The sequence below is a fragment of the Salvelinus fontinalis genome, chromosome 31, assembly GCF_029448725.1.
Source record: "Salvelinus fontinalis isolate EN_2023a chromosome 31, ASM2944872v1, whole genome shotgun sequence".
Classification (NCBI taxonomy): domain Eukaryota; kingdom Metazoa; phylum Chordata; class Actinopteri; order Salmoniformes; family Salmonidae; genus Salvelinus; species Salvelinus fontinalis.
Window position 1 is genome coordinate 1,333,446 of NC_074695.1, and position 23,614 is coordinate 1,357,059.

The window sequence follows — 23,614 nt, forward strand, 5'->3', positions numbered from 1 at the left end:
GGTAACTATGCCTTTAAATTGTTTAACTTGGATCAAACGTTTTGGGTATACAGTTGAAGTCGGAAGTTTACATACACTTAGGTTGGAGTCATTAAAACTCATTTTTCAACCACTCCAGAAATGTCTTGTTAACAAACTATAGTTTTGGAAAGTCGGATAGGACATCTACTTTGTGCATGACATAAGTAATTTTTATAACAATTGTTTACAGACAGATTATTTCACTTATAATTCACTGTATCACAATTCCAGTGGGTCAGAAGTTTACATACACGAAGTTGACTATGCCTTCAAACAGCTTGGAAAATTCCAGAAAATGATGTCACAGCTTTAGAAGCTTCTGATAGGCTAATTGACATCATTTGACTCAATTGGAGGTGTACCTGTGGATGTATTTCAAGGCCTACCTTCAAACTCAGTGTCTTTTTGCTTGACATCACGGGGAAATTAAAAGAAATCAGCCAAGACCTCAGAATAACAATTGTAGACCTCAACAAGTCTGGTTCATCCTTGGGAGCAATTTCCAAACACCTGAAGGTACCATGTTCATCTGTACAAACAATAGTACGCAAGTATAAACACCATGGGACCACGCAGCAGTCATACCGCTCAGGAAGGAGACATGTTCTGTCTCCTAGAGATTAACGTACTATGGTGCAAAAAGTGCAAATCAATCCCAGAACAACAGCAAAGGACCTTGTGAAGATCTATATCCAAATTCTGTGGTCTTGGCTGATTTCCCCATAATGTCAAGCAAATAGGCACTGAGTTTGAAGGTAGGCCTTGAAATACATCCACAGGTACACCTCCAATTGACTAAAATGATGTCAATTAGCCTATCAGAATTTTTATTTAACCAGGTAGGAGAGTTGAGAACAAGTTCTCATTTACAACTGCGACATGGCCAAGATAAAGCAAAGCAGTTCGACACATACAACACATGGAGTAAACAAACATACAGTCAATAATACAGTAGAGAAAAAGAAAACAAAAAGTCTGTGTATAAATGAGGTAAGATAAGGGAGGTAAGGCAATAAATAGGCCACGGTGCCGAAGTAATTACATATAGCAATTAAACACTGGAATGGTAGAATGTGCAAGTAGAGATACTGGGGTGTTTAAAGGCACAGTCAACTTAGTGTATGTAAACTTCCGACTTCAACTGTATACAACCACTCCACAAATTTCATGTTAACAAACTGTCGTTTTTGCAAGTTGGTTAGAACATCTACTTTGTGCACGACACAAGTAATTTTCCCAACAATTGTATTTCAAGGTCGACCTTCAAACTCAGTGCCTATTTGCTTGACATCATGGGAAAATCAAAACTTCTGAAGGTACCACGTTCATCTGCAGATACGTGCTGATGACTCATCACAAACTCCCCGATCTTCTCAAAAAGATCCGTTTGTCTCGCTGTGTCCAGTCCAGGTGGTGCTTGTACAGGCAGACCATCTACGGGAGGAAGGATGTCTCCGACAGTCTGAACAGTCCTTGTCGACACCACCAGGCTCCAGAGCATCGAAGCTGTAAAACAGAGAACAACAACAAATCACAAGACATTACAACCTCAATTCACCTCACAAGTTTAGATAAGAATAACCTCATACAATGAAAATATTATTTTTTACCTGATGTGCTGATAATGCTTGATCTGTGGCAGCGGCCTGAAGTACAGTCAGGTGTTGTTGCCAGCCCATAGCATTCCACCAGCACCGTACCATCCTCCAGTCCAACCATCTGTGGGATGTTGACCTCTGTCACAGTGCTGTCCTTCACAACACCAGCAATCTCAGAAAAGGTGTTCACTCTGGTCTTTCTGAAGCTCTGCTTGATGAGGCCAAAGCACCAGTTGGGGGCAAACTTGGTGTGGCCTGTGATCAGGAAGTGAAGGTCCAGACTGTGGTGGAGCTTGTGCATGGTCCGCCAGGCACATTACCAGATAACAAACTTGTTCTTGTTTTGGCCACTGCAGTTATCACAATTCAGGTCCACACGTGTTTCACAACTCCGTAGTTGGTGAAGAAATGGTGCGTGTAGTTGATGACTGAGCTGCTGCCTTTGCTTGGGCCAGCTCTCTTTTTGATGACTGTATGACTGGTGGATTAGAGTCAGGAGGGTTCTGCTGATGCTGAAAGACAAATTCCAGATACAAATATTGTAGCATTTTTATACAATAGATGTGAAACGGCATTCTGAGAACGTCACTACACACAGTTCATACAGGTAATGTTAGCTAGCTAGCCTTCTAATGTCAGCTGGCTAGCTAACAAGAAGGCTAGCTAGCTAACAGCAAGCTTTTCACTAGCAATACAAACCGATTGTCACAGTTAGCTAAAGTTAACCAATAAATTCAATGTTAGCTAGCTAACATTAGGCTATAACTAGCCATGCGAAATGGCATTCTGAGAGAACATCACTAACGTTACACACACACGTAAGTTAACGTTAGTTAGCAAGCCAGCCACCTAACAGCAGCTAACGTTAGCTAGCTAACAGCAAACTTTAACTTTTTTATTTCTAACAAGCTTTAATTTTGGGTCTTTTGTTTAGACATGTCACGTTAACGTTAGCTAGCTAAAAAAAAAAGAACTATAATCCCGATCCATAGAGTAACGTTACTAGCAACGCAAACCGATTGTCATAGCAACCTAAATAACGTTAGGTTCAATGTTAGTTAGAAAGCCAGCCATCGAACTCCAGCTAGCTAGTTTACGGGAAGCTTTAACTTGCAACGAAAACAACTTTCTGACAACATAAGAAACGTATAATATCTGAAACTGTAGCCAGTCTCTTACCTGTACACCTGGATGAACGCTTCACGGCAGACTGCAACCCCTGTAATCAGACATCTTGTGTTGTTTCCGTTTAGTTTGCACAGCTTGTTTGGCCCGTTGTGCTCCACTGATATCAAAACGTGTTATTTTCAGTGACAAGAGAGTCGGCATTGTATGGCACGATCGTCGTGCAGAAAGTAGTCCATCATCAACTTTTTCCCACTGACCTTCGCCGATATCGCCTGATAAATTCAGGGCAGCAATGTTATTGAGAACCGTAGCAACATATTTTCAGTTCTCCATGGCTAACGTTATATTAAATTAACGTTATATCTAGAGAAAAAAAATGCAGTAGAAAAGGATTATCTAGGCATTAAGAGCAGCTCTTTTTATAGACACAAGATGCAACACCGTAGACCAATCCAAACTCATCTCTCGGCATGTCCAGCCCACTCATTATCTCAGCCAATCATGGCTAGCGGGAAGGTTGCTGACTTTCTCTATGGCTAAACCAACTAGGCTCGTAATTTAACAATTTTATTCGTATTTACAGATGACATACAAGTTTGAAATGAAGGCTCATGAAAGTTCCCTATTTTGATTTCTAGACGAACAATCCATCTGATTTCCCTGGTTTCATTTTGCTCCACCTTTTTGGTTTACTTCCTGTCTTTATGTTTGGTGTGGATTTTTCTTCTTCTTTGCCTCTTCTTGGGCCAATTTAGTGGGTGTTCATGCTGGGTGTCTTTTAGGTCCCAGTTGTTGTTGCTAGTCAACTTTCAGTGGAAACCTACCATGAGTGTCTTTCAGAACCTCTCCTAAAACCACACCTGTTTCGTTTTGGTTGTTGGCAAGTGATTCTATGTCAGTTCATCCTTCTGTTTGAGTGACATTTTTTGGTTTTCTTGCTGGGGAACGTAACACTATCCCCAAATTAATATAATTGGTTCAAAGTTGTTTTCTTGTATTTTAACCTGCGTCTCGTGAACATCTCTGGTGGCGACGGACAAAACCAAACGTACGCACGATGCCGCAGAAGGACGCACGCGCGGAGCCGGTATGGTCGGCATGATAGACTTAACCAGAAAGACACACAGCTGTTACCGCCACCAAAGGTGCTTCTACAAAGTATTGACTCAGGGGTGTGAGAACTTATGTAAATTAGATATTTCTTGTATTTACATTTTCAATAAAATGTCAAGGTGTATGAATACTTTCTGAATGTATCTGTCAGTTATTCTATCCTAAAATTCCCCAAACTCCCGACAAGGATAATAAAACAAGGGAAATTCTCCTTGGTGGAGAACAATGAGGACAAAGGCTATTTTAAGCTTAGGGTTACAGTTAGGGTTACGGGAAAATAGGATTTTGAATGGAAATTAATTTTAGGTCCCCACGAGGATAGAAGAACATGACGTGTGTGTGTGTGTGTGTGTGTGTGTACCGTTTGGATCCCTTGGCGAACTCCACAGCGATGGCCTTCCCATCTATAGAGAGAGCTGGCTGTAAGGCCTGGAGGATCTGGAGAAGCTGAGATGCTTCCTGCAACACCCGCAAATACACAGCTCTTGAGTAGACAGTTGTAGGTATCTCCTCACCACTATAGTAGACAGCTGTAGGTATCTCCTCACCACTACAGTAGACAGCTGTAGGTATCTCCTCACCACTACAGTAGACAGCTGTAGGTATCTCCTCACCACTATAGTAGACAGCTGTAGGTATCTCCTCACCACTATAGTAGACAGCTGTAGGTATCTCCTCACCACTATAGTAGACAGCTGTAGGTATCTCCTCACCACTACAGTAGACAGCTGTAGGTATCTCCTCACCACTATAGTAGACAGCTGTAGGTATCTCCTCACCACTACAGTAGACAGTAGACAGCTGTAGGTATCTCCTCACCACTATAGTAGACAGCTGTAGGTATCTCCTCACCACTACAGTAGACAGTAGACAGCTGTAGGTATCTCCTCACCACTATAGTAGACAGCTGTAGGTATCTCCTCACCACTATAGTAGACAGCTGTAGGTATCTCCTCACCACTACAGTAGACAGCTGTAGGTATCTCCTCACCACTACAGTAGACAGCTGTAGGTATCTCCTCACCACTATAGTAGACAGTTGTAGGTATCTCCTCACCACTATAGTAGACAGCTGTAGGTATCTCCTCACCACTACAGTAGACAGCTGTAGTTATCTCCTTACCACTACAGTAGACAGCTGTAGGTATCTCCTCACCACTATAGTAGACAGCTGTAGGTATCTCCTCACCACTATAGTAGACAGCTGTAGGTATCTCCTCACCACTATAGTAGACAGCTGTAGGTATCTCCTCACCACTACAGTAGACAGCTGTAGGTATCTCCTCACCACTACAGTAGACAGCTGTATGTATCTCCTCACCACTATAGTAGACAGCTGTAGGTATCTCCTCACCACTATAGTAGACAGCTGTAGGTATCTCCTCACCACTATAGTAGACAGCTGTAGGTATCTCCTCACCACTACAGTAGACAGCTGTAGGTATCTCCTCACCACTATAGTAGACAGCTGTAGGTATCTCCTCACCACTACAGTAGACAGTAGACAGCTGTAGGTATCTCCTCACCACTATAGTAGACAGCTGTAGGTATCTCCTCACCACTACAGTAGACAGTAGACAGCTGTAGGTATCTCCTCACCACTATAGTAGACAGCTGTAGGTATCTCCTCACCACTATAGTAGACAGCTGTAGGTATCTCCTCACCACTATAGTAGACAGCTGTAGGTATCTCCTCACCACTATAGTAGACAGCTGTAGGTATCTCCTCACCACTACAGTAGACAGCTGTAGGTATCTCCTCACCACTACAGTAGACAGTAGACAGCTGTAGGTATCTCCTCACCACTATAGTAGACAGCTGTAGGTATCTCCTCACCACTACAGTAGACAGCTGTAGGTATCTCCTCACCACTATAGTAGACAGCTGTAGGTATCTCCTCACCACTATAGTAGACAGCTGTAGGTATCTCCTCACCACTATAGTAGACAGCTGTAGGTATCTCCTCACCACTACAGTAGACAGCTGTAGGTATCTCCTCACCACTACAGTAGACAGTAGACAGCTGTAGGTATCTCCTCACCACTATAGTAGACAGCTGTAAGTATCTCCTCACCACTACAGTAGACAGCTGTAGGTATCTCCTCACCACTACAGTAGACAGCTGTAGGTATCTCCTCACCACTATAGTAGACAGCTGCAGGAAAGCGAAGCCCCGGTTGAGTTGTGTCTGTTTGTCTTTGATCAGTCGAACATTAGAAGGGGACAGAGTAGCGAAGGGAGCCAGAGTAGACAGGATGGACTCCAGGGAGGTATGGGGACCCAGGTTCCTCAGGATCAGAGCTGGAGAGAAGAGAGAGAACATTAGAAGGAGCCAGAGTAGACAGGATGGACTCCAGGGAGGTATGGGGACCCAGGTTCCTCAGGATCAGAGCTGGAGAGAGGAGAGAGAACATTAGAAGGAGACCCCCCAATCGAGACCTCCCAACCCCCCATATTATAGACATAATATGACATTTTAAATGTCTTTATTATTTTGTAATTTTTGTGAGTGTAATGTTTACTGTAAATGTATTATTGTTAATTTCACTTTTGTATATTATCTACCTCACTTGCTTTGGCAATGTTAACAAATGTTTCCCATGCCAATAAAGCCCCTTGAATTTGAAATGAGAGAGAGAGACTTACTGTCGTTGGCCACCTCAGCCTGCTGTGTATCAGCTCCCCCTGCCCCGGCCTTGCCCCCGGCCCTGGGAGTGGTGACGGCAGTAGAGGTGGTAGCAGCTGGCTGGTAGAGGGCAGGGAGGGGCAGTAAGCCATCTTTCTGATGCCCCCCCAGGGGTAACTCCCTCAGCTGGGGCAGTTTCAGCTCAGCCTCTAAAGGTGACACACAGTCGGATATCCCAGTGGACAACACAAAACCCATCTGTCTACGTTTATCATCGGGTGTTAGGTTCACCGTATCACGTGTTTACCTGATTTGGAAACACCACATTTAAAGCACTTCTCTCTCCTCTTGAAGTTCTGAACGCCACACTGTTAGAACAGCAACAGAGGTGATCAAGTACCAGTGACAAAGGAGAACGAATATGGGAACACACACAGTGAGGTTGTTAGCTGTTGTTGTACCTTGTTACAGAGCCAGTCCTCGTTGGCGCGTGGTTTAGGGTCACTGTAGTGCATAGACACCCTCTGGCCTAGGATAGACAGAACCCTCTGAAAGAGAGAGAGAGAGAGAGACAGGCAGAGAGAGAGAAGGAGAGACAAGGAGAAAGAGAGATAGACAGAGAAGACCAAGAGAGAGAGAGAGAAGACCAAGAGAATGAGGGAGACAGGGAGAAAGAGACAAAGAGAGAGAAACAAATAATGATTATCATAGATACGTGGGTCACATTCTAGAGAGAGAGGAGCCCACTCACAAGAGGGCAGAATGAGAGAGATATGTTTCCCATGCCAATAAAGCCCATTGAATTGAATTGAGAGAGAGTGGGAAACAAAGTGAAAGAGAGAAGAGAGGGAAAGAAAGGAGAGAAGAAAGGGAAAGAGAGGAGAGAAGAGAGGGAAAGAGAGGAGAGAAGAGATGGAAAGAGGTGAGAAGAGAGGGAAAGAGAGGAGAGAAGAGAGGGAAAGAGAGGAGAGAAGAGAGGGAAAGAGAGGAGAGAAGAGAGGGAAAGAGGTGAGAAGAGAGGGAAAGAGGTGAGAAGAGAGGGAAAGAGGTGAGAAGAGAGGGAAAGAGAGGAGAGAAGAGAGGGAAAGAGAGGAGAAGAGAGGGAAAGAGGTGAGAAGAAAGGGAGAGAGAGGTGAGAAGAGAGGGAAAGAGAGGAGAGAAGAGAGCGAAAGAGGTGAGAAGAGAGGGAAAGAGGTGAGAAGAGAGGGAAAGAGGTGAGAAGAGAGGGAGAGAGAGGAGAGAAGAGAGGGAAAGAGAGGAGAAGAGAGGGAAAGAGGTGTGAAGAGGGAGAGAGAGGAGAGAAGAAAGGGAAAGAGAGGAGAAGAGAGGGAAAGAGAGGAGAGAAGAGAGGGAAAGAGAGAAGAGAAGAGAAGAGAGGGAAAGAGAGAAAAATTGAGGACAAGAGAGAAATGTAACCTTCAGCTCAAGGGAAATTGGGACGGACGGAGAGCTGTATGTGTGTGTTCGATCGGCCACCCTGTTAGCCGTGTGTGTGTGTGTGTGTGTGTGTGTGTATGTGTGTTTGTGTGTGTGTGGAGAGAGAGTGTTGTGTTTTGTCAACCCCCCCCCTTAAGGGGAACCCTGGTCACAGTGTTAGCCAACCTGACCCCCACCCCAACCTGGCAACACAACCAGTAGAAAACAGACAGTATTCACCATTCAATATTCATACCGTATATTGCGCAACGCAGCAAGGAGGCGTGCACAAGTGGGACGGTCTGTGGTTCAAATATATCTCCCATCTACATCATTTGATTAAGTCATGTGATACTGTAGTCCCACTTTATGACTCTGCGTGTTTCATTTAACAACAATGGTGTCAGTCAGTTACGTGTTTCATTTAACAACAATGGTGTCATTTAACAACAATGGTGTCAGTCAGTTACATGTTTCATTTAACAACAATGGTGTCAGTCAGTTACATGTTTCATTCAACAACAATGGTGTTATTTAACAACAATGGTGTCAGTCAGTTACATGTTTCATTTAACAACAATGGTGTCAGTCAGTTACATGTTTCATTCAACAACAATGGTGTTATTTAACAACAATGGTGTCAGTCAGTTACATGTTTCATTTAACAACAATGGTGTCAGTCAGTTACATGTTTCATTTAACAAGAATGGTGTTATTTAACAACAATGGTGTCAGTCAGTTACATGTTTCATTTAACAACAATGGTGTTATTTAACAACAATGGTGTCAGTCAGTTACATGTTTCATTTAACAACAATGGTGTTATTTAACAACAATGGTGTCATTCAGTTACATGTTTCATTTAACAACAATGGTGTTATTTAACAACAATGGTGTCAGTCAGTTACATGTTTCATTTAACAACAATGGTGTTATTTAACAACAATGGTGTCATTCAGTTACATGTTTCATTTAACAACAATGGTGTTATTTAACAACAATGGTGTCAGTCAGTTACATGTTTCATTCAACAACAATGGTGTCAGTCGGTTACATGTTTCATTCAACAACAATGGTGTCATTTAACAACAATGGTGTCATTTAAGAACACTGGTGTCGTGCAGTTACAGGAACCTAACCCACAGAAGGGAATAGACACCCACCCCTCCCTCCCTCCCTCCCTCCACCCTCCCTCCCTCCACCTACCCTCCCTCCACCTACCCTCCCTCCCTCCCTCCCTCCCTCCACCCTCCCTCCCTCCCTCCACCCTCCCTCCCTCCCTCCCTCCCTCCATCCCTCCCTCCCTCCATCCCTCCCTCCCTCCCTCCACCTACCCTCCCTCCCTCCCTCCCTCCCTCCACCCTCCCTCCCTCCTCCCTCCCTCCCTCCCTCCCTCCCTCCATCCCTCCCTCCCTCCCTCCACCCTCCCTCCCTCCCTCCCTCCCTCCATCCCTCCCTCCCTCCCTCCACCCTCCCTCCCTCCACCTACCCTCCCTCCCTCCCTCCCTCCATCCCTCCCTCCCTCCACTCACCCCCCCCCCCCACCCTCCCTCCCTCCACCCTCCTCCACCCCCCCCCACCCTCCCTCCCTCCACCCTCCTCCACCCCCCCCACCCTCACTCCCTCCCTCCCTCCAACCTCTCTCCACCCTCCCTCCCTCCCTCCACCCCTCCTGACCCCGAACAACCCCTCACCTCCCTCCCCTAACGACTGGACTCCCTGGATAAAAGAGTGTCAGAAAGAGGGGATTTGGGGACGGAGGGAGGAAGAGGAAGGGGTGAGTTGAAGTCCTCTGTTGAAAGATAAAAGAGAGAGAGAAAGAGAGAGAGAGAGTGGCTGGGAGAGTCCGATGGTGTGTCAATACAGTTAAACCAACACACATCAGCATCAGAAAACACAGGTGTGTGTGTGTGTGTGTGTGTGTGTGTGTGTGTGTGTAGAGTGACCTGATTGGTCTCCATCCAGCGGCAGGCCTCCTGTATGTGATTAAACTCCACGAAGGCGAATCCACGGCTCTGACCTGGTCACCACGCCAACCAGCCAGCGCCATGGCAACCCAACAACGACAACAACAACAACAACATAACATCAACGCAGTGAGGGGTTAGTGCTTCATAAAGAGACAGAGAGACAAGACAGGGTGCTCTATCCCAAATTAACCCTTACAGGGGTCTGGGGTATAATGGGAGGTTTATAGATACACTGGGCTATAATGGGAGGTTTATAGATACACTGGGGTATAATGGGAGGTTTATAGATATACTGGGGTATAATGGGAGGTTTATAGATATACTGGGGTATAATGGGAGGTTTATAGCTGCTACACTGGGGTATAATGGGAGGTTTATAGCTGATACACTGGGGTATAATGGGAGGTTTATAGATCCACTGGGGTATAATGGGAGGTTTATAGATATACTGGGATATAATGGGAGGTTTATAGATACACTGGGGTATAATGGGAGGTTTATAGATACACTGGGGTATAATGGGAGGTTTATAGATACACTGGGGTATAATGGGAGGTTTATAGCTGATACACTGGGGTATAATGGGAGGTTTATAGATATACTGGGGTATAATGGTAGGTTTATAGATACACTGGGGTATAATGGGAGGTTTATAGCTGCTACACTGGGGTATAAATGGTAGGTTTATAGATACACTGGGGTATAATGGTAGGTTTATAGATACACTGGGGTATAATGGGAGGTTTATAGATATACTGGGGTATAATGGGAGGTTTATAGATACACTGGGGTATAATGGGAGGTTTATAGATATACTGGGGTATAATGGGAGGTTTATAGCTGATACACTGGGGTATAATGGGAGGTTTATAGATACACTGGGGTATAATGGGAGGTTTATAGATACACTGGGGTATAATGGGAGGTTTATAGATACACTGGGGTATAATGGGAGGTTTATAGATACACTGGGGTATAATGGGAGGTTTATAGATACATTGGGGTATAAATGGTAGGTTTATAGCTGATACACTGGGCTATAATGGGAGGTTTATAGATATACTGGGGTATAATGGGAGGTTTATAGATACACTGGGGTATAATGGGAGGTTTATAGATACACTGGGGTATAATGGGAGGTTTATAGATACACTGGGGTATAAATGGTAGGTTTATAGCTGATACACTGGGGTATAATGGGAGATTTATAGATATACTGGGGTATAATGGGAGGTTTATAGATACACTGGGGTATAATGGGAGGTTTATAGATATACTGGGGTATAATGGGAGGTTTATAGCTGATACACTGGGGTATAATGGGAGGTTTATAGATACACTGGGGTATAATGGTAGGTTTATAGATACACTGGGGTATAATGGGAGGTTTATAGATACACTGGGGTATAATGGGAGGTTTATAGCTGCTACACTGGGGTATAATGGGAGGTTTATAGCTGCTACACTGGGGTATAATGGGAGGTTTATAGATATACTGGGGTATAATGGGAGGTTTATAGATATACTGGGATATAATGGGAGGTTTATAGATACACTGGGCTATAATGGGAGGTTTATAGATACACTGGGCTATAATGGGAGGTTTATAGATACACTGGGGTATAATGGGAGGTTTATAGATACACTGGGGTATAATGGGAGGTTTATAGATATACTGGGGTATAATGGTAGGTTTATAGATATACTGGGGTATAATGGGAGGTTTATAGCTGCTACACTGGGGTATAATGGGAGGTTTATAGCTGATACACTGGGGTATAATGGGAGGTTTATAGATCCACTGGGGTATAATGGGAGGTTTATAGATATACTGGGATATAATGGGAGGTTTATAGATACACTGGGGTATAATGGGAGGTTTATAGATACACTGGGGTATAATGGGAGGTTTATAGATACACTGGGGTATAATGGGAGGTTTATAGCTGCTACACTGGGGTATAAATGGTAGGTTTATAGATACACTGGGGTATAATGGTAGGTTTATAGATACACTGGGGTATAATGGGAGGTTTATAGATATACTGGGGTATAATGGGAGGTTTATAGATACACTGGGGTATAATGGGAGGTTTATAGATATACTGGGGTATAATGGGAGGTTTATAGCTGATACACTGGGGTATAATGGGAGGTTTATAGATACAGTGGGGTATAAATGGGAGGTTTATAGATATACTGGGGTATAATGGTAGGTTTATAGATACACTGGTGTATAATGGGAGGTTTATAGCTGCTACACTGGGGTATAAATGGTAGGTTTATAGATACACTGGGGTATAATGGGAGGTTTATAGCTGCTACACTGGGGTATAAATGGTAGGTTTATAGATACACTGGGGTATAATGGTAGGTTTATAGCTGCTACACTGGGGTATAATGGGAGGTTTATAGATACATTGGGGTATAAATGGTAGGTTTATAGCTGATACACTGGGGTATAATGGGAGGTTTATAGATATACTGGGGTATAATGGGAGGTTTATAGATACACTGGGGTATAATGGGAGGTTTATAGATACACTGGGGTATAAATGGTAGGTTTATAGCTGATACACTGGGGTATAATGGGAGGTTTATAGATATACTGGGGTATAATGGGAGGTTTATAGATACACTGGGGTATAATGGGAGGTTTATAGATATACTGGGGTATAATGGGAGGTTTATAGCTGATACACTGGGGTATAATGGGAGGTTTATAGATACACTGGGGTATAATGGTAGGTTTATAGATACACTGGGGTATAATGGGAGGTTTATAGATACACTGGGGTATAATGGGAGGTTTATAGCTGCTACACTGGGGTATAATGGGAGGTTTATAGCTGCTACACTGGGGTATAATGGGAGGTTTATAGATATACTGGGGTATAATGGGAGGTTTATAGATATACTGGGATATAATGGGAGGTTTATAGATACACTGGGGTATAATGGGAGGTTTATAGATATACTGGGGTATAATGGGAGGTTTATAGATATACTGGGGTATAATGGAAGGTTTATAGATACACTGGGGTATAATGGGAGGTTTATAGATATACTGGGGTATAATGGGAGGTTTATAGATCCACTGGGGTATAATGGGAGGTTTATAGATCCACTGGGGTATAATGGGAGGTTTATAGATATACTGGGGTATAATGGGAGGTTTATAGATCCACTGGGGTATAATGGGAGGTTTATAGATACACTGGGGTATAATGGGAGGTTTATAGCTGATACACTGGGGTATAATGGGAGGTTTATAGATACACTGGGGTATAAATGGTAGGTTTATAGATATACTGGGGTATAATGGGAGGTTTATAGCTGATACACTGGGGTATAATGGTAGGTTTATAGCTGATACACTGGGGTATAATGGGAGGTTTATAGATACACTGGGGTATAATGGGAGGTTTATAGATATACTGGGGTATAATGGGAGGTTTATAGATACACTGGGGTATAATGGGAGGTTTATAGATACACTGGGGTATAATGGGAAGTTTATAGCTGATACACTGGGGTATAATGGTAGGTTTATAGCTGATACACTGGGGTATAATGGGAGGTTTATAGATACACTGGGGTATAATGGGAGGTTTATAGATATACTGGGGTATAATGGGAGGTTTATAGCTGCTACACTGGGGTATAATGGGAGGTTTATAGCTGCTACACTGGGGTATAATGGGAGGTTTATAGATACACTGGGGTATAATGGGAGGTTTATAGATATACTGGGGTATAATGGGAGGTTTATAGATACACTGGGGTATAATGGGAGGTTTATAGCTGATACACTGGGGTATAATGGGAGGTTTATAGATACACTGGGGTATAATGGTAGGTTTATAGCTGCTACACTGGGGTATAATGGTAGGTTTATAGATACACTGGGGTATAATGGGAGGTTTATAGATACACTGGGGTATAATGGGAGGTTTATAGATATACTGGGGTATAATGGGAGGTTTATAGATACACTGGGGTATAATGGGAGGTTTATAGATATACTGGGGTATAATGGGAGGTTTATAGATACACTGGGGTATAATGGTAGGTTTATAGATACACTGGGGTATAATGGGAGGTTTATAGATACACTGGGGTATAATGGGAGGTTTATAGATACACTGGGGTATAATGGGAGGTTTATAGCTGATACACTGGGGTATAATGGGAGGTTTATAGATATACTGGGGTATAATGGGAGGTTTATAGATACACTGGGGTATAATGGGAGGTTTATAGATATACTGGGGTATAATGGGAGGTTTATAGCTGATACACTGGGGTATAATGGGAGGTTTATAGATACACTGGGGTATAATGGGAGGTTTATAGATACACTGGGGTATAATGGGAGGTTTATAGCTGCTACACTGGGGTATAATGGGAGATTTATAGCTGCTACACTGGGGTATAATGGGAGGTTTATAGCTGATACACTGGGGTATAAATGGTAGGTTTATAGATACACTGGGGTATAATGGTAGGTTAATGTCCTGCCAGCCCCAATGTCCTCCTAGCCCCAATGTCCTGCTAGCCCTAATGTCCTGCTAGCCCCAGTGTCCTGCTAGCCCCAATGTCCTGCCAGCCCCAGTGTCCAACTAACCCTAATGTCCTGCCAGCCCCAATGTCCTGCCAGCCCCAATGTCCTGCTAGCCCCAGTGTCCTGCTAGCCCCAATGTCCTGCTAGCCCCAGTGTCCTGCTAGCCCCAATGTCCTGCTAGCCCCAATGTCCTGCTAGCCCCAGTGTCCTGCTAGCCCCAGTGTCCTGCTAGCCCCAGTGTCCTGCTAGCCCCAGTGTCCTGCTAGCCCTAATGTCCTGCTAGCCCCAATGTCCTGCTAGCCCCAATGTCCTGCCAGCCCCAATGTCCTGCTAGCCCCAATGTCCTGCTAGCCCCAGTGTCCTGCTAGCCCTAATGTCCTGCCAGCCCCAATGTCCTGCTAGCCCCAGTGTCCTGCTAGCCCCAGTGTCCTGCTAGCCCTAATGTCCTGCTAGCCCCAATGTCCTGCCAGCCCCAATGTCCTGCTAGCCCCAATGTCCTGCTAGCCCCAGTGTCCTGCTAGCCCTAATGTCCTGCTAGCCCTAATGTCCTGCTAGCCCTAATGTCCTGCTAGCCCCAGTGTCCTGCTAGCCCTAATGTCCTGCTAGCCCTAATGTCCTGCTAGCCCCAGTGTCCTGCTAGCCCTAATGTCCTGCTAGCCCTAATGTCCTGCTAGCCCCAGTGTCCTGCTAGCCCCAGTGTCCTGCTAGCCCCAGTGTCCTGCTAGCCCCAGTGTCCTGCTAGCCCCAGTGTCCTGCTATCCCTAATGTCCTGCTAGCCCCAGTGTCCTGCTAGCCCCAGTGTCCTGCTAGCCCCAGTGTCCTGCTAGCCCCAGTGTCCTGCCAGCCCCAATGTCCTGCTACCCCCAGTGTCCTGCTAGCCCCAGTGTCCTGCTACCCCCAGTGTCCTGCTAGCCCCAGTGTCCTGCTAGCCCCAATGTCCTACTAATACCCCAGATAAGAGAGGGCTTGATACCCCAGATACCCCCAGATAAAATATGGGTTGATTTGGGATTGGGCAAGAGAGAGAAAGAGATAGAGAGAGAAAGAAGGAGAGTGAGAGATAGATCTAACCACTCTTCACTTTGAGTAAGGTCTCTAATCTGAAAAAAAAAAGTGACGCTACAGCCACTGGCAGAGTAAAAACAAACAACGCCCACTTCAACACAAGCTCCTCAGTGATGTATTTATATCTAGCAGTGAACTGACACGTTGAGCTAAACTTTGATACACACTCCACACTTTTACTCTACACACAGAGAACAGCATCCCAACACAACACACACACACCCTGTCTTTCACAGACCCAGTAGAGAGGGATGGAGGGATGAGGGATGGACGGATGGACGGATGGAGAAGAAAAAGTGGTCAGCCCGTGAGAGCAAGGAAAAGGAGAAAAAGAGAGAGGGAGAAGGAGAGAAAGAGAAAGAGAGAGAGAGCGAGAGGGAAGAGAGATAGAAGAGAGAGAGAGAGAGAGCTGAGAGAGAGAGATTACAGAGACAGAGACAGAGAGAGAGAGAGAGAGAGAGAGAGAGAGAGAGAGAGAGAGAGAGAGACAGAGAGAGAGAGAGAGAGACAGAGAGAGAGGGAGAGAGACAGAGAGAGAGAGAGAGAGAGAGAGAGAGAGAGAGAGAGAGAGAGAGAGAGAGAGAGAGAGAGAGAGACAGAGAGACAGAGAGAGAGGGAGAGAGACAGAGAGAGAGAGAGAGACAGAGAGAGGGAGAGAGAGAGAGAGAGGAAGGGGGGAGAGAGCTCAGTATCAGTCTCACCTGAAGACTTGTTCCTCATCAGGCGAATCAGAACCTCTGTCGGATCAATCCCCTGGTCCTGGAGCTGGGCACGTATCTACACACACACACACACACACACACACACACACACACACACACACACACACACACACACACACACACACACACACACACACACACACACACACACACACACACACACACACACACACACACACACACACACACACACACACACACACACACACACACACAGGCGCATGAGTAACGGAGCAAACGGAGCAACTGCCCCCCAACTTTGCAAACATATGTTGTTTTTTAACCAGAAAATGATCATGCTCCATTGGATAATTTGTCATTTTCAGTGATTAGTAGTGTTTTAAGTCTGTTTTAAAATAGATATGTTTAGACTCCAGCCACCCGAGTCAGATTGTTCTATCTGCTACCGCACGGCAAGCGGTACCGGAGCACCAAGTCTGGGTCCAAGAGGCTCCATAACAGCTTCTACCCCCCAAGCCATCAGACTGCTGAACAACTAATCAAATGGTCACCCGGACTATTTACATTGACACCCCCCACTGCTGCTACTCGCTGTTTATTATCTATGCATAGTCACTTCACCCCCACCTACATGTACAAATGACCTCTAACCTGTACCCCCGCACATTGACTCTGTACTGCCCTGTATATAGCCTCCACATTGACTCTGTACCGGTACCCCCTGTATATAGCCTCCACATTGACTCTGTACCGGTACCCCCTGTAAATAGCCTCCACATTGACTCTGTACCGGTACCCCCCTGTATATAGCCTCCACATTGACTCTGTACCGGTACCCCCTGTATATAGCCTCCACATTGACTCTGTACCGGTACCCCCTGTATATAGCCTCCACATTGACTCTGTACCGGTACCCCCTGTATATAGCCTCCACATTGACTCTGTACCGGTACCCCCTGTATATAGTCTCCACATTGACTCTGTACCAGTACCCCCTGTATATAGCCTCCACATTGACTCTGTACCGGTACCCCCTGTATATAGCCTCCACATTGACTCTGTACCGGTACCCCCCTGTATATAGTCTCCACATTGACTCTGTACCGGTACCCCCTGTATATAGCCTCCACATTGACTCTGTACCGGTACCCCCTGTATATAGCCTCCACATTGACTCTGTACCAGTACCACCTGTATATAGCCTCGTTATTGTTATTTTATTGTGTTACTTTTTATTTAAAAAATGTACTTTATTTTATTTTGTTAACTCTATTTCTTGAACTGCATTGTTGGTTAAGGGCTTGTAAGTAAGCATTTCACTGTGAGGTCTACTACACCTGTTGTATTCAGCATTTCACTGTAAGGTCTACTACACCTGTTGTATTCAGCATTTCACAGTAAGGTCTACTACACCTGTTGTATTCAGCATTTCACTGTAAGGTCTACTACACCTGTTGTATTCAGCATTTCACTGTAAGGTCTACTACACCTGTTGTATTCAGCATTTCACTGTGAGGTCTACTACACCTGTTGTATTCAGCATTTCACTGTAAGGTCTACACCTGTTGTATTCAGCATTTCACTGTGAGGTCTACTACACCTGTTGTATTCAGCATTTTACTGTAAGGTCTACTACACCTGTTGTATTCAGCATTTCACTGTGAGGTCTACACCTGTTGTATTCAGCCTTTCACTGTGAGGTCTACACCTGTTGTATTCAGCATTTCACTGTAAGGTCTACTACACCTGTTGTATTCAGCATTACACTGTAAGGTCTACTACACCTGTTGTATTCAGCATTTCACTGTAAGGTCTACACCTGTTGTATTCAGCATTTCACTGTGAGGTCTACTACACCTGTTGTATTCAGCATTTCACTGTGAGGTCTACACCTGTTGTATTCAGCATTTCACTGTGAGGTCTACACCTGTTGTATTCAGCATTTCACTGTGAGGTCTACACCTGTTGTATTCAGCATTTCACTGTGAGGTCTACACCTGTTGTATTCAGCATTTCACTGTAAGGTCTACTACACCTGTTGTATTCAGCATTTCACTGTGAGGTCTACACCTGTTGTATTCAGCCTTTCACTGTGAGGTCTACACCTGTTGTATTCAGCATTTCACTGTAAGGTCTACTACACCTGTTGTATTCAGCATTTCACTGTAAGGTCTACACCTGTTGTATTCAGCATTTCACTGTGAGGTCTACACCTGATGTATTCAGCATTTCACTGTAAGGTCTACACCTGTTGTATTCAGCCTTTCACTGTGAGGTCTACTACACCTGTTGTATTCAGCATTTCACTGTAAGGTCTACTACACCTGTTGTATTCAGCGTTTCACTGTGAGGTCTACTACACCTGTTGTATTCAGCATTTCACTGTAAGGTCTACTACACCTGTTGTATTCAGCATTTCACTGTAAGGTCTACTACACCTGTTGTATTCAGCATTTCACTGTGAGGTCTACTACACCTGTTGTATTCAGCATTTCACTGTGAGGTCTACTACACCTGTTGTATTCAGCATTTCACTGTGAGGTCTACTACACCTGTTGTATTCAGCATTTCACTGTAAGGTCTACACCTGTTGTATTCAGCATTTCACTGTGAGGTCTACACCTGTTGTATTCAGCCTTTCACTGTGAGGTCTACACCTGTTGTATTCAGCATTTCACTGTGAGGTCTACACCTGTTGTATTCAGCCTTTCACTGTGAGGTCTACACCTGTTGTATTCAGCATTTCACTGTAAGGTCTACTACACCTGTTGTATTCAGCATTTCACTGTAAGGTCTACACCTGTTGTATTCAGCATTTCACTGTGAGGTCTACACCTGATGTATTCAGCATTTCACTGTAAGGTCTACACCTGTTGTATTCAGCCTTTCACTGTGAGGTCTACTACACCTGTTGTATTCAGCATTTCACTGTAAGGTCTACTACACCTGTTGTATTCAGCGTTTCACTGTGAGGTCTACTACACCTGTTGTATTCAGCATTTCACTGTAAGGTCTACTACACCTGTTGTATTCAGCATTTCACTGTGAGGTCTACTACACCTGTTGTATTCAGCATTTCACTGTAAGGTCTACTACACCTGTTGTATTCAACATTTCACTGTGAGGTCTACTACACCTGTTGTATTCAGCATTTCACTGTGAGGTCTACTACACCTGTTGTATTCAGCATTTCACTGTAAGGTCTACTACACCTGTTGTATTCAGCATTTCACTGTGAGGTCTACTGCACCTGTTGTATTCAGCATTTCACTGTGAGGTCTACTACACCTGTTGTATTCAGCATTTCACTGTGAGGTCTACTACACCTGTTGTATTCAGCATTTCACTGTAAGGTCTACTACACCTGTTGTATTCAGCATTTCACTGTGAGGTCTACTACACCTGTTGTATTCAGCATTTCACTGTAAGGTCTACTACACCTGTTGTATTCAGCATTTCACTGTGAGGTCTACTACACCTGTTGTATTCAGCATTTCACTGTGAGGTCTACTACACCTGTTGTATTCAGTATTTCACTGTAAGGTCTACTACACCTGTTGTATTCAGCATTTCACTGTGAGGTCTACTACACCTGTTGTATTCAGCATTTCACTGTGAGGTCTACTACACCTGTTGTATTCAGCATTTCACTGTGAGGTCTACTACACCTGTTGTATTCGGCATTTCACTGTGAGGTCTACTACACCTGTTGTATTCAGCATTTCACTGTGAGGTCTACTACACCTGTTGTATTCAGCATTTCACTGTGAGGTCTACTACACCTGTTGTATTCAGCATTTCACTGTGAGGTCTACTACACCTGTTGTATTCAGCATTTCACTGTAAGGTCTACTACACCTGTTGTATTCGGCATTTCACTGTGAGGTCTACTACACCTGTTGTATTCAGCATTTCACTGTGAGGTCTACTACACCTGTTGTATTCAGCATTTCACGGTAAGGTCTACACCTGTTGTATTCAGAATTTCACTGTAAGGTCTACTACACCTGTTGTATTCAGCATTTCACTGTGAGGTCTACTACACCTGTTGTATTCAGCATTTCACTGTGAGGTCTACTACACCTGTTGTATTCAGCATTTTACTGTAAGGTCTACTACACCTGTTGTATTCAGCATTTCACTGTAAGGTCTACTACACCTGTTGTATTCAGCATTTCACTGTAAGGTCTACTACACCTGTTGTATTCAGCATTCACTGTGAGGTCTACACCTGTTGTAGTCAGCACATGTGACAAATAACATTGGATTTGATCTGACTCTGAATAGCCTTCCATCAGCCTTCTATCAGCCCTCAATCAGCCCTCTATCAGCCCTCAATCAGCCTTCTATCAGCCCTCTATCAGCCCTCTATCAGCCCTCAATCAGCCCTCAATCAGCCCTCAATCAGCCTTCCATCAGCCTTCTATCAGCCTTCAATTGGCATTCTATCAGCCTTCAATCAGCATTCTATCAGCCTTCTATCAGCCCTCAATCAGCCTTCTATCCGCCTTCTATCAGCCCTCAATCAGCCTTCTATCCGCCTTCTATCAGCCCTCAATCAGCCTTCTATCAGCCCTCAATCAGCCTTCTATCAGCCCTCAATCAGCCTTCCATCAGCCCCCCATCAGCCCTCTATCATCCTTCTATCAGCCTTCTATCAGCCCTCAATCATCCTTCTATCCGCCTTCTATCAGCCTTATATCAGCCCTCAATCAGCCCTCCATCAGCCCTCCATCAGCCATCAATCAGCCTTCTATCAGCCTTCAATCCGCCTTCAATCCGCCTTATATCAGCCTTTTATCAGCCCTCAATCAGCCTTCTATCAGCCTTCAATCAGCCTTCTATCCGCCTTCTATCAGCCCTCAATCAGCCTTCTATCAGCCCTCAATCAGCCTTCCATCAGCCTCCCATCAGCCCTCTATCAGCCCTCAATCAGCCTTATATCAGCCTTCTATCAGCCTCCCATCAGCCTTCTATCAGCCCTCAATCATCATTCTATCAGCCTTCTATCAGCCTCCCACCAGCCCTCTATCAGCCCTCAATCAGCCTTCTATCAGCCCTACATAGTAGTAGCTATGTTAATGAGTAGCAGCTATGTTAATGAGTAGCAGCTATGTTAATCAGCAGCAGCTATGTTAATGAGTAGCAGCTATGTTAATGAGCAGCAGCTATGTCAATGAGTAGCAGCTATGTTAATGAGCAGCAGCTATGTTAATGAGTAGCAGCTATGTTAATGAGTAGCAGACAGGGAGAAATAATCAGTAGACCTAATATTACATGCTTAGATCTGTGAACCCCCCCCCAATCTGTTTACGGGCATTTAACACCATTCTGCATCGTTAACATCTATTTTCCCAACATCGATCGGTTCAATCACATTGTTAAAATGTTTTCATTCAGTCACAAAAGTAACAGTCCTGGCTGAGCCCCATACACGAGAGCACCGTGGCCACGTGGTAGTTACAACGTAGCTGTGTCTGTGTCTGTGTCTCTGTCTGTGTCTGTCTGTCTCTGTCTCTGTGTCTGTCTCTGTGTCTGTCTCTGTGTCTGTCTCTGTGTCTGTGTCTGTCTCTGTGTCTGTCTCTGTGTCTGTGTCTGTCTCTGTCTCTGTGTCTGTCTCTGTGTCTGTGTCTGTCTCTGTCTCTGTGTCTGTGTCTGTGTCTGTGTCTGTCTCTGTGTCTGTCTCTGTCTCTGTGTCTGTCTCTGTGTCTGTGTCTGTCTCTGTGTCTGTCTCTGTCTCTGTGTCTGTCTCTGTCTCTGTGTCTGTCTCTGTGTCTGTGTCTGTCTCTGTGTCTGTCTCTGTCTCTGTCTCTGTCTCTGTCTCTGTGTCTGTGTGCTCCAAATGAAAAAGCACAGGACATTTGTATCTTGATAAAACAGCTCTGATTGGCTTAGTAGGCAATGTTCACCTCTAATTATTTTAGGCACTGAGTAAATATCAGGTCTGCTGAGAGCAAACTTTGAACGTTGTGAAAACTCTTGTCAACTTCCAGCACGTGTTTACTGTGAACACTGAGGATTCACCCGCTTTAAGATACAGTTTCACTGTGAACACTGAGGATTCACCCGCTTTAAGTTACAGTTTTACTGTGAACACTGAGGCTGAACCTGCTTTAAGTTAGTTTTACTGTGAACACTGAGGCTGTACCCGCTTTAAGTTAGTTTTACTGTGAACACTGAGGCTGTACCCGCTATAAGTTACAGTTTTACTGTGAACACTGAGGCTGTACCCGCTTTAAGTTACAGTTTTACTGTGAACACTGAGGCTGTACCCACTTTAAGTTAGTTTTACTGTGAACACTGAGGCTGTACCCACTTTAAGTTAGTTTACTGTGAACACTGAGGCTGTACCCACTATAAGTTACAGTTTTACTGTGAACACTGAGGCTGTACCCGCTTTAAGTTAGTTTTACTGTGAACACTGAGGCTGTACCCGCTTTAAGTTACAGTTTTACTGTGAACACTGAGGCTGTTTTACTGTGAACACTGGGGCTGTACCCGCTTTAAGTTACAGGTTTACTGTGAACACTGAGGCTGGACCCGCTTTAAGGTACAGTTTTACTGTGAACACTGAGGCTGTACCCGCTTTAAGTTAGTTTTACTGTGAACACTGAGGCTGTACCCGCTTTAAGTTAGTTTTACTTTGAACACTGAGGCTGTACCCGCTTTAAGTTACAGTTTTACTGTGAACACTGAGGCTGTACCCACTTTAAGTTACAGTTTTACTTTGAACACTGAGGCTGTACCCACTTTAAGTTACAGTTTTACTGTGAACACTGAGGCTGTACCCGCTTTAAGTTACAGTTTTACTGTGAACACTGAGGCTGTACCCGCTTTAAGTTACAGTTTTACTGTGAACACTGAGGCTGTACCCGCTTTAAGTTAGTTTTACTTTGAACACTGAGGCTGTACCCACTATAAGTTAGTTTTACTTTGAACACTGAGGCTGTACCCGCTTTAAGTTACAGTTTTAACAGTAGCAAGGTAGGCTACTGTGGCTATTTGATTATAATGTCGATGACACAGTAACTGTCTATTTACATCATATTTACTGGGCTTTTTATTGCTACTTGCCATCTTCTGCAGCTGTCTATCTTTCAATATTAAACAGTGACATTTTGTTTCATGCTGCTCCCTTCTTCCCTCCAGATGTCTTGCAGCCAGGGGTCAAACACCAGCTTGCTCTTGCAGCCATCTCTTTCGGATTTCCACTTTTCAGAACTGACTTTAGGCGACCTGTGATAAGTCTTGTGCCAGCTCCTTCTCCCCCCAATAAAACTTGCATCTGTGACGTCAAGCTCCAAAAAAAGTCACATATATACGTCACAGAATTTGCCCCACGAACGCGAACATGCACAGTTGTTACCAATCTCGCCTGTTATTGATCAGCCAATCAGCCTCCCTTCCCGTCCCCTCCCCCTCCTCCCCT

The 23,614-nt window shown here is 44.5% G+C and overlaps 1 protein-coding gene and 1 long non-coding RNA gene across 2 annotated transcripts in view; one reads left to right on the forward strand and one right to left on the reverse strand.

The window, feature by feature from the left end:
- The window catches only part of LOC129829403 (RNA-binding protein 10-like), a 164,548-nt gene that overhangs the window by 67,822 nt on the left and 73,112 nt on the right, over positions 1-23,614 (reverse strand). The window contains exons 5-11 of the mRNA XM_055891084.1: positions 16,204-16,279; positions 9,850-9,923; positions 6,949-7,035; positions 6,795-6,855; positions 6,508-6,696; positions 6,002-6,162; positions 4,222-4,319 (exon numbers count right to left, since the gene is read on the reverse strand). Of these exons, the coding sequence (XP_055747059.1) occupies positions 4,222-4,319; positions 6,002-6,162; positions 6,508-6,696; positions 6,795-6,855; positions 6,949-7,035; positions 9,850-9,923; positions 16,204-16,279 (746 nt within the window). The remainder of the gene's footprint in view (positions 1-4,221; positions 4,320-6,001; positions 6,163-6,507; positions 6,697-6,794; positions 6,856-6,948; positions 7,036-9,849; positions 9,924-16,203; positions 16,280-23,614) is intronic.
- LOC129829405 (uncharacterized) lies at positions 5,755-5,992 on the forward strand. Its single transcript, XR_008755386.1, has 3 exons — positions 5,755-5,817; positions 5,851-5,890; positions 5,957-5,992. It is a non-coding gene; the product is annotated as an uncharacterized LOC129829405 (long non-coding RNA).